The sequence below is a fragment of the Xenopus laevis genome, chromosome 5L (assembly GCF_017654675.1).
Source record: "Xenopus laevis strain J_2021 chromosome 5L, Xenopus_laevis_v10.1, whole genome shotgun sequence".
Taxonomy (NCBI): Eukaryota; Metazoa; Chordata; class Amphibia; order Anura; family Pipidae; genus Xenopus; species Xenopus laevis.
In genome coordinates, this window is record NC_054379.1 from 13,186,138 (window position 1) to 13,198,543 (window position 12,406).

At 39.5% G+C, this 12,406-nt stretch overlaps 1 protein-coding gene across 1 annotated transcript in view; it reads right to left on the minus strand.

Annotated features, from left to right (window-relative positions):
- ush2a.L (Usher syndrome 2A (autosomal recessive, mild) L homeolog) overlaps positions 1–12,406 on the minus strand; it is a 442,265-nt gene that overhangs the window by 103,057 nt on the left and 326,802 nt on the right. The window contains exons 51-55 of the mRNA XM_041562401.1: positions 12,045–12,268; positions 9,594–9,810; positions 7,993–8,190; positions 7,248–7,399; positions 6,820–7,018 (exon numbers count right to left, since the gene is read on the minus strand). Coding sequence (XP_041418335.1) covers positions 6,820–7,018; positions 7,248–7,399; positions 7,993–8,190; positions 9,594–9,810; positions 12,045–12,268 — 990 coding nt within the window. The remainder of the gene's footprint in view (positions 1–6,819; positions 7,019–7,247; positions 7,400–7,992; positions 8,191–9,593; positions 9,811–12,044; positions 12,269–12,406) is intronic.

The window sequence follows — 12,406 nt, forward strand, 5'->3', positions numbered from 1 at the left end:
ATGCCAAGACTGGATCCCCTCTCTATAGCGAATGACAACTGGTTTACATTGCAGTGAATCTAAGCAACAGTGGTGCTATACAATCCAACTGGTGAGGCACACATTTGAGGCACCCAGCTGTAGCAACATGGTATATTGAACAGTTATAGGTGCGCACACACAGAGCAGGTGTCGGACTGGGATACCAGGGACCCATTACAAAGCCTTGGACCTTTGGTCATATTTCCTCATTCCCTTCCTCAACTTCTTTATTCTCATAGTCTGTCTTTACATTTATAATATATCCTTCCATCTATTTGTCCCCTTTCTTCCCTTACAAAAATAGGCCAAATTGTTAGTAGCAGGGAGTCCCACTGACAATTGGACCCACTGGAAGTTTTCTTTGTGTCCTGGTGGTCCAGTTCAGCACAAGATTCACCATACTCTCTTATTGTCCTGAAAAAATGATTACAGAGATTTCGTATATATTCTGCTCCATGTTCAAACATACCAAGATGGGCAAATACAGCATATTGGAGACCATGCTAAATGTGAAGAGCTTACATCACCTAAAACATTAATTAACAGTTGTTAGGAAGAATAATGAGCAATGTCTAATAGGGATGCACCGAATCCGAGATTCGGTTCGGGATTCGGCCAGGATTCAGCCTTTTTCAGCAGGATTCGGATTCGGCTGAATCCTTCTGCCCGGCCAAACCTAATCTGCATCCTAATTTGCATATGTAAATTAGGGATGGGGAGGGTAATTGCGTGACTTTTTGTCACAAAACAAGGAACTAAAACATGTTTTCCCCTTCTTATCCCTAATTTGCATATGCATATTTTGCGAAGGATTTGGTGGTTCGGCCGAATCCAAAATAGTGGATTCGGTGCATCCCTAATGTCTAATGAGTCTAATGTGTGAGCTAGAATTTCATAGTACAAGTATTTTTGCAATGTTGAGCCTATTACTGTATGTTTTGCACCCAAAAGACACTAATAAGCTCATCTATAGTTATGGGGAATTACAACATATAATTCTTGCTAAGAAGCAAGCTTTGAGGCCTTACCAGGGATCTTTAAAAGGGAAAATTATGTTTTCATTCTTCCAGTCAGTGCCCTTTTGTAAGGGAGACCACCCTGACTCTTCAAGGCATCTTTGAGTAAACTCTGTCTGGCGATAGACATATATACTGTACATAATGATGGCGGTACAGTAGCAAGGATAGGATTTAGTATCACAGGGTGCCCGACCGCAGCTTCACTACATTTCAAAAGCTGTTGTCTACCTTAGGACTTGGACTTCAGCTCTGATGCCTACCCTCCCCTCAGGTATATTGACCTGCTGCTAAAGTAAGGTCCAGGAAGAGACAAAGAGCCACGTGCTCCCTCCCATTAAATAACCAATGGAAAGGAACTGGTCAGAAGGTCCCTGGGGCAATTAGTGAAACCAGCCTCCAAAACATACAGTAGGTGATAGAACCCTGGACTTCCTGAACAGTAGAAAAAGTTCGCCCTTTAGGTCCAACTTTCAAAATATCAAAGAACATTTTTTTTTAATTCTCAACATTTTTATTTTTTATTTTTAACCTTTTCTTTAGGAACTTATGATGAGGAACAATCCTAGACACTTTTTTTTTCACCACACAGACATTGAAATGCCTAAGAGGAAAAGACACAAAGGCTGGAGAAACGTTCACAACATTATGGAGGAAAGCCAAGATTTGAAGACTTAAGGATAGGATGGAATGCCGTGGCAACCAATTACCTCAATTCCCCTAAAGGGATTTCAGCAGGCAGAAAGCACTATAAACTAAAATTATTAGAGTTACATTCTCAAAGAATTCATGTAAAAATGCACTTAGTACCTGCAGTATACTGTAAAACCTTTATTTTTATTTAGGTTAAACCAAAATAAATGAATGTGATTTTCCTAGTTCAAGATTGCCTTTCATGGCAATTGCATAAAAAAAACTTTTACTAAAACTGAGCTGATTAAATAACAGCAGCGGTTTGTGTTAATACTTGTGGGGTACAGTCTATTGTCCATAGCAATGCACCGTCCTGTCACTCAGGAAAATCTCCTATAATTGCATTTGTCACAACTGATGGCATTTGTGAGTGTGCCAAATGCCAAGAGGCCCATAGAGAGGGTTAACAAGAGGGCAGAGGCAGCAAAAGTCTTCCCGCATATTTACAGCCGTCTGTGGTTTATCAAATAAATACACAAGTATTTTTTATTCTTGTTCCTTAACTCTTTCGAGTTATTTAATCTGTTATTGTTGTATTTGCTCACAGGTGGAAGTATGTTCACAAAGACACCATCACAAGAGCATATAAAGGAGCTAGAATAAGACCACGTTAAAACAAAACCCTCTCTTCTCACCCGACGGTATGAAGATGGGGGTAAAAAGAAAAAGTACAAAGATGTTTGGATTTTAGTAACACGATAAAAGTATGGGATCTGTTATCTGAAACCTGTTATCCAGAAAGCTCAGATTTATGGGAAGGTTCTTTCCCATAGACTCCGTTTTATCCCAATAATCCAGATTTTTAAACAGTATTCCCTTTTTTATCTGTATTAATGAAACAGGACTTTGTACTTGATCCAAACTAAGATATAATTAATCCTTAATGGAGGAAAAACCTATTGGGTTTATTCAATGCTTACATGATTTTCTAGTAGACAAGGTATGAAAATCCAAATTATGTAAAGATAACTTATCTTATCTTAACTTATGCACCAAGCGCCATTCTGTCTGTAGTGGAATCAACTGACACAGGGGGAATACTGGAACTACTGCCACCATAAAGGTGGCAGCTCCCATGGTACAGTATATCAAAAGTTGAAGCAGAATTGAACCTTAAGAATCACAAGCAGACAATCCCCACTACAGCAAATTTGAGCACACATATTTTGATTCGCAAATCCACACTTGGTCATTTTGCCACAATAATGGAGTAATTGCAATGTGGGTAAAAAAACATGGGGAATTTTGTCCTAAATTGTATTTTGCACACTGCAACTCTGTTTGTAAATGAACCTTGATGTGTTTCCCTGCTGTATATGATAGCAAAACTCAGGATAACTCCAAAATGGGGAAGATTTATGAAATCATTCTGAATTGAGAAAGCCAGTTGGATGACTGGTGAAACGTCTTCAAGAAAAATACAGCAAGTCCAGTTTATTTAACTTATTTATACAGATATACTATGACCTGGATGAATGAGAATCTTCACAAACAATGGCTAATACAGATATTTTCAGGTGTGCCACTAGAGGATCACAATTGTTAGGGAAGTTCCCAATGGGTGGAGGAAAGGAGGTTATAAATGGCAAAGTTGCGATCAAGCATTTTGGAGATGTGTCATGGGAAGCAAAAGGAGCAGAGTGAGCTCTACATAATGTAAGGGGGTTAGGTGAATAGCATTGGTAGCTGTGGCCCCTACGAGGAGGTAGTGGGCATGGTGTGCCCAGCGTGAAACCTGCTAGTCAGGGCATAATTGAAGAGGCTTAGCTGTGTGGAGTCGGCCAGGACCCAAGAGAGATGCCTGTGGAAGCAAGTCCCCCCTGACAATGTGCAGCCACAGTAAGAGTCATAGGAAGAGAGCCGAGCCCTGTGAATGGTATGCTGTTCTGATTAAGGCCATGACCAATAAAGAAAGAAGTGTTTGACTACAACTCTCTTCAGGGTGTGTCTTTACTGGAGGACTTCTCCCACCCTACCGGTTGGTAATACATTGAGTTTCATACAGTGTGGCAGAAGAGGCAGTTACCCACATTAAATGTGCAAATGCTCTCCTGAAGCCTCTACACATGTGCACACATTTAAGGAGAACCTTTAAAAATTGTGAGAATGCAGTAGGGGGACGGGAGACTGGAGGGGCCACTCTCAAAGAAATAGGGGAAGTTGACAGCTGTGGAGATGAGAAGATACCAGAGTGTGGAAGTATAATAAGTATAATATGGCAAATAAAGGAGAAGTACGTTGAGAATGGAAGTAGACAGTAAAGTAAATCCTTTTGCTTATCACTATCTGGCATCAGACAGCAATAAACCCTACCATAGACTGTGTTGCAAGCTAAGATGCATTATGATGTGTTACAGGGGACTAGTCACTATACTTATATGCTGTATTCTTGCCGGGGTTCCCACATAAGTAAAAGACACACTGCACGTCATCTTGACCAGAATCCCTTCATTCATCCTGCAAATAGAGCCACCGACTCGTCAGCTCATGGCCAAGCTCCAAGAACTGTATTCTTGTCATTTTCTCCGTCTCTCTCTCTCTCTACTCTCTTTTTTTCCCCCTTGCCCACCTCATTTGTAAAGAAGTAGTAATACAAAGTGAAACAAAGCCATAACTGTCATCCAAATTGTTTTGTACAGGGGAATGGAAGTATTCAGTAATAAATGATATGAGAGGCCTTTTATTGACAAGCTGCCATATGCCGTTTGCATTAGAGAATATGAGAAGATGATGGCTGCTGCCTCTGCCTCCCAGAAGTATTCGGCTCGGTGAGATAGCAGAAAATGCCTCGCTTTACTTAAAGCATTGATAACACCTCTAAATAATTAAGCGAGGACTTCCTGTCTTCAATGACTTCAATGCTTTTTTTAACATCTTCAGAGGATTATAAGCAATTTATGGATTTCGCGTGATGACCGCATTTACCACAATTCCCACAAAGCATTTATGGACTCGGGTTTCCGTAGCTTTGATCCAACTAGAACAGTGAGGACAGAAAGCAGAATAGCCCAAGGAGCCATTGCTGGCATTCTCTGGTTATGGTTGAACAGTCATCAATTTGTTCATAAAATCTATAAACATTTAGGTGCAGAATTATTCGTTTTCTAATTAGCATTCTTTTTTTGAAGAACAAAATTGCCATTGAAATCACACTAGTTCTTTGTCTTGATCGCTAGCGTATTTACAAAATAAACATTTTTGACAATGAAATTCACATGGTTCCATTCATATTTACAAATTTGAATTTTTTTAAAAAAAAACTTGAAAAGTAAAATAACTCAAACGTTGAAAGCACTTCCATTGTCTCCTGTTAGGATTCCCACCTTCCGGTTGTATTGAGATTGGGCAGGTGGTGATGTCACGTGTAGTGATGGGCGAATTTGCACCGTTTCGCTTCGCCGAAAAATTCGCGAATTTCGCGAAACGGCGAAAAATTCGCGAAACGGCGCCGGCGTCTCGTTTTTGACGCCGGCGCCCATTTTTCCGACGCCGGCGCCCGTTTTCGACGAATTTTTTCGGCGAATTTTCGCGGGCGTTTCGCGAATTTATTCGCCTGCCACGAATCGCGCAAATTCGCCGCGAATTCGCTCCTGGCGAATAAATTCGCCCATCACTAGTCACGTGGGCAGCGTAGATGACATTGGTGGGGGAGGTGATGGTGACATAAGGGGCAGGGTTATGAAGTGGTGATCATCGATTGGACAACCGCCACATCATTCTAATAGAGTCCTGCCCAGTTTTCCTAATTTGAAAACTGGGCAGGCAGTTTTGACTTGAACTGCCCTCCCAAAACTGGGCTGTCTGGGTCAAAACCAAGCAAGTTATCTGTAAATGTAACTGCTATTGAAGAAGTATCTCTTTTTTTTGCTATTCTCTGCATCACTGGTTCTGACTAAATGCACCATTGTAGCAATCTTGCAGTCATCAGGTCCATTCCAATTAAAGAGCAGTGCATTTATTTATTTTTTTTTGCAAGTCTGCTAATCACAGAACTTGTGAAGCATTTTGGAAACTGGAGTCTTGGCTGGAAGGAAGCTGATTATTATAACAGCAGTACAAGGATTGAATAGTTCATACAGTCAGAACCAGCAGTGCAAAGAAAAAACAAAGGACAAACAGACACTCCTTTCAGTAGCAAATTACTTTTAAAATTACTTTAACATCATCAACATATGTACTTGATGTTTGTTGAAACTTAGATTTGCTTTCAAATTAAGTGCATTTACAACACATTGGTATTATTGTATATGTGACCCTTTAGCTTCCTACCAAAGCTCTTCCTGCCCCTCTATATTTCCTCCTGTTATGCTCTGCCCCTTCCTTATTTGTCCTTCCAAATCTATCATTCTTACTTTACTTACTGCTATCTGACTGTCTTTTCTTTCTCTTCTTTAATCCGCCTTTGCCCCTCTGTGCTTCCCCATTTTTGCCTATACTTCTACTTTATTGTTTCCTCTATTACATGTGGTAAAGTAAAGAGTAAGCCCCCCTAACCTTTATGCACCCAACCCTAACCTGCAAAATCTTAACCCTCATCCAACTGTTACCCACAAAATGTTGCCATTATAGGATCCGCACCCAACTGGTATCCATGCTTTCTTGTCTCTAGACTACTTCTCTGTGCACCTCTGGTTCCAAGACAGTGAATTTTTGGGAGTAGAAAAGGAGTGTACTCCCCAGTCTGACCTAAGTCCAACCCTAACCCCCATTGGTTGGCCAAACTTCAACCCAAACTTGCCCAACTGGTGGTCAACTCTACCATTAAAAAAGGGTTTGCCTTTGCCCATTCTTCATTACCAGTCCCCCTCAATCTTTAATTTTACCTCTTTATTGCTCTGTCTCAGTATCCCATCATCTATATATAAACTGTCAACTGCCCTAATTAGAAGTTCCACTTCTGTTCCCTAACTTCTTTATATAGCAAAAGGCTACTGAATAACAACTTGTATCCCTCTTTATTTTCGCACTGTAGTTCTAATGTTCAAAAGTGACAGACATCAGTAAAAACAATAATATCCATGTCCATTATCAGTTTTACCATTGAGGTCTGATGATTTCATTATTATTATGACCAGATGAATTTCCATACCTGATACAGTGTAGTTCTTCCTTTCTGCTGAACATGAATATATCGTTCCTGTAGCCACCAGAATAACCTGATATTCCCTTATGATACCATTAGGTTTTTGAGGAGTGGTCCAGCTCAGGTGTAAAGCTGTAGAGTTCACAGGTGTGATTGTTGGTGGGGGAACATTCTGTGGGACTCCCTGTTGAAGAGCTGCAAAAACCTTTAAAAAACAAAATGAGTGAGCAGCCAATGGTGCATTCAGCTATATTCCAGGCTTAGATTATGCCAACATAATTTTGTTATGAAATCAATAAACTAAATTTCACACATGAAATAATATTTAGTTAGAGCCATCCCTTTGCCATCCTCACTAAAATACCCAAACACAATAGATTCTATAAAAATATTCAGTATCAAGAGTCTTTATTGACAGAAACAGATCGAGTTACCTTAATGCTGAGTGAACATCCAGCCAGCGTGCATGCTTTCAACTGATAGGTATATTCTTTTAATGGAGAAATTCCTCTTCTATCTTGAAAACTTTGTTCTGTCCCTTTATAACGCTCAGTCCCATCACGAAAGAGTATGTAAAAAATAATGCCTGCAGATGTTTATCAACTGTTATTAAGTATTATATTCTGATACATATAATTAGTGATGGGCGATTAAATTCACCAGGGTTGAATTCGAGGCGAAAATTTGCTGCATCGAAAAAATGTGGGCGCACGCCAGAATAGTCACACACATAAACATTGTTGTGCATCAAAATTATTCGGACGCCCATTGACTTTAATGCATTTGGTCAAAATAGGTGTGCGTATAAAAATTGTCGCGGGCATCTAAATTGACGCACGTAAAAATAATTTTGACGCCCACAGACTTCAATGCGTTTTGACAATTTTCCTCTATTTTTCATCGAAGCAAAACGGGACAAATTCACCCATCACTACATATAATATATCTGACAGACAGACAGAAAGATAGATAGATTGATAGATAGATGATAGATAGATAGATAGATAGATAGATAATAGATAGATAGATAGATGGATGGATAGATAGATAGATAGATGATAGGGAGAGAGAGAGAGAGAGAGAGAGAGAGAGAGAGAGAGAGAGAGAGAGAGAGAGAGAGAGAGAGAGAGAGAGAGAGAGAGAGAGAGAGAGATAAATCTATTGAAAGCATGCATATACCATTTGACATATATGGTTCTTTCCATGTCAAGAAAATCATGTCTTCACGGCTGTCCACTTTGGTCCATCTTGGCGCCTGTACTCCTTGGGGCTTATCCTGCTTGGTGGTTACTTTGCTCACATTGCTAAGGCCATGACCAACAGAGTTCCAAGTATATACTCTGTATTCATATGTAGTGAAAGGATCCACACTTGCATCTAGACAACGCAAAGTTTAATAAAAATATGCATTAGTTACCATTGCTTTGACATAGTTAAACATATTTCATTGCATTGTTTTACTTTGCCTCTTTTGCATCTCAGTGATTACATAGTAATATAGTAAGTTAGGTTGAAGAAAGACACACGTCAATCAAGTTCAACCTTTTATTTAACCTGCATAATTACTAGTTGTTCCAGAAAAACCATTTGACGCCTCTCCAATTTATCTCAGAGGGGTAAAATTTCCTTCTTGACTCCAAGATGCAATGGGACCAGTCCCTGGATCAACTTGTACTATGAGCTATCTCCCATAACCCTGTATTCCCTCACTTGCTAAACACCATCCAACCCCTTCTTAAAGCTATCTAATTTATCAGCCAGTACGACTGATTCAAGATCTTCAAAGAATATTAGAAGTGTTTATTTCCAAAATTTATAGAGGTGACATAAATAAAACAATGTGGTTGGGTAGTTGGACTGAATTATACCCAACTTGTCCACCCATCAATATATGTATGAGATCCTCAGAGAGCTGTGTGATTCCTTACTATCACAATATCACAATCGATATGCTTGGCTTACAAATATGTTGATTTTGTGTTGGGGCATGGCTTACTCATGTATGACTGAGGTTGCACCTCCATTCCTTTTCTTTGAGACCTTCTTTTAAGGCCATTGGCTGGAACAGCAGATTATTTAGCCTCCAATAGGGTTTGGTACAAACAAGATAGTTTTTCCCTGTGAAGGTTTGCAGTCAATCATTCTTCGCTTAAGGGTATCACAATCATCATTATCCAATTCTATGGAACCACTGTGATTGGATTATGGAGATTGTATTACCCTTTAGGGTTTAAAGTGCTAGTTCCTTCCACACAGCTGAACAGAAGAAGAAGCCCCTTGGAAGGGGTGGTGAAACATTGTCATATCATGAAACATTACTTGGCAATACCAGTTGATTTAGAGGTACCACTTCTAGTTACTGAAGAACCCACAGAGCTACTTTATACTTCTGATTATGGTTTTAGATACAATCTGACCCTGAATAACTGTTTAGCTCTGTTAGCGAGCCAATGATTGGTTCTCATTGTAGCTGTCAGTGAAGTGCACTCCCATCATCTCCCCACTGACTTCAGCTAATTAGAAGGTTAAATCAGGAAATCTACATTGAATGATATCACATACACTTCGTTTATTACAAACCCATTCATGCTTGGAGAGAATAAATCCCAACACAATATATAGATGATGTTTGGCTCACTTTCATTTGCCATGAAGAAAATCTTGGGTGACAGGCTCACTTTAATAAAAGTCCCAGAGTGACTATAACACTCAAAATTATAACAACTCTCCCTGAACTCTCCTTCTTTCCCTGAAATATGAATAATTAGGGTTATAAATACCCGTAAAGCTGAATGTATTAGCATCTCCGGTATATATAATGTCTTCTCCTTCCATGGCACAGAAACCATCCTCTTGTTTAATAATGTTGTTGCATTGGTTCACTGAACCTTTTCTCAAGAAACAAGATTCAGTATCGGGGTTAAAATTACAGTGACCACAGTATGCCGTGAAAAGCATTGATATGGGACAAAGGACACGTGAATGGCATTTTTCTTCCTAAAAAGAAAGAAAAGAAAAAAAACAAAGAAACAAACAAGGATAATTAAAAAACAAAAAATGAAAAACGAAAGACAAGTCAACTCAAGCCTGAAAAATGCACATTTTCTTATGGGTTACTTGTCCTGCCCAGAGACTTAGGGATTCAGTTGGTCCAATCTGAGCAGCATGGAAATTAGAACTACAGAATGAGCTACAGTATGTGGATTCAGTAAAATTGGCTAGGATGTAATTATATATTAAACTATATAAAATAGATTCCATAGATGCTTGAAGTGGGGACCATTCCCCCACCCTAAAAAAGGGTTGATCTCCTTTTTTTGTTAGTGTCAGCTGTTCTTGTATATATTGTAGTGCAGGATCACGTTACAACCAGATTGGGGTTCAAGAAGAGGCAGTGTCGGACTGGGATGCCAGGGGCCCACCAGAAAACCTAAAACCGTGAGCCCATCAGAAAACAGTGGACCTTTCCAACTATTATTCTTCCTCTACTCGCGTAACCTTTTTATTCTCCTAGTCTTTTATATACTTACAATATTCTCCCATTATTAAGCATTTTCCCCCTAAAGAAATAGGGAATGACCATGAAATAGGCCAAATGTTTAGAAATAAGAGGGCTCACTACCACCTGGGCCCACCGGGAGTTTTCCTGGTACCCTGGTGGGCACGTCCAACACTGAGAAGAGGGGTGTATTTCTAGCAATCTAGTCCAAGAAAAGTGAGTGCCAAAGCTGTCACAAGACTGATGGAGATTAAGAGGCCGATTTACTAAAATTCGGATTTCCTTTTTTTTTTCACGAATCATATCTTTCCCTAAAAATGTTTTTCTTATTTCTCTAAAAATGTGTGATTTATTGTAATGATACCTGGGAGGCCCGCCACCTCCTCTTCTATGCACGAGCACCTTCTTTTTCAGTGTGACCCGTGACGTCATTGTGCTTGGAGCTAATTTCAAATATTTAAACGCACCATGTTCCAATTCACATCACTCAATGTAGGTCTATTTCTTTTAGTTCCTAGGTGTGCTTCTAGTCTGTTTCTCTGTTCCTTGACCCCTGCCTGTTCTTGACTACTCCTGTATTGCTGCCTGAACTGACCTTTGCCTGTATTTGACTTTTCTTATGCATCCTAACTTTGTATTGCGTTTACTGATTGGTTTCACCTCTGCCTTCCACCTGTTGCACGAGTTTAGGAAACCATACGCGACATTTATAGTGTAAAAAACACAAAAAACTGCACCAAGTAAAAATAGTAGAGGACACATAGAAGTCAATTAGAGCTGTGCTAATCCTATTAAACCTTTTATTAACCATGCAGACTTTTAGAGATAAAGGTATGGGATCCGTTATCCGGATCATAAAAATCATAAAAATTATTTCCTTTTTCTCTGTAATAATAAAACAGTAGCTTGTACTTGATCCCAACTAAGAAATAATTAATCCTTATTGGAAGCAAAACCAGCCTATTGGGTTTATTTAATGTTTACATGATTTTCTAGTAGACTTAAGGTACAGTATGTAGACACAAATTACTGAAAGATCCGTTATCAGGAAAACCCCAAGTCCCAAGCATTCTGGATAACAGGTCCCATACCTGTATTCATATTTTTTTCGGATCGTTCAGCATTTATTTCTGTTTGTATTTTTACTGTATATTCAGATCTTTTAATAACTTTCATATCATTTGGGATTTTAGAGAAACAGAGTTTAATCGTGGTTTCAAAAAGCTCCAATACCACTAAAAGTCGATCTTTAGTAAACAGGCCTCCACAAGTTCCAAATCTACAGCAACTTAACAACCACATGGGAGTTTGAAAAAAGGCATAACATAAAGAGTTTGGGGAGAACACAAAGTGTAATAGTGGTGAGGACAAAAGAGTGACTTATGGTCTGGAGAAGTAACGAGGTGAGAGGATGGTACTTAGAGTAAGAAAGGGGGCAGGGAGAATGATAGAATGGCATTTTCTTTCTTCATTGGTAGTGATGGGCGAATTTATTCGCCAGGCGAATCGCGCAAAAAACGGGCGCCGGCGAAAAAAAAACAGGCGCCGGCGTCATAAACGGGTGCCGGTGTCAAAAACGAGACGCTGGCGCCACTTCGCAAATTTTTTGTCATTTTGCGAAATTCGCAAATTTTTCGCCGAAACGGCGCAAATTGGCCCATCACTATTCATTGGTCTCTGTGCTCTTCTATATTTCCTGCATTGATGGTAAACATATTCATATTCGAATTACCTCGATAGAAATTTCTTCTGGTACCCTGCTGGAACACACATACAAAGTTGGGTCATATCCGAGCCCATTGCAGCACTCTTTCTCCTCTGATATCAATTCCGTCTCGCAGCATTTCAGTGGTGCTTGATTGGGAGGTTTCAAGTGTACTTTAAATTTCCCATTGGAACCCAAACAGCAGATAAATTCGGAACCATTGATGTATTTTGTCCCACAGCAAACCATCCCTGCAACAATACAAAAACACTCTCTGGTATTCAGGTAACTGGAATACTCAAATGAAAGAAGTGAAAGAGTCAAGAGGTGGTAATAGGCATTTAAATTATGTTTGTGAACTGGGAGTGTCTGATATGGCTATTGGAACA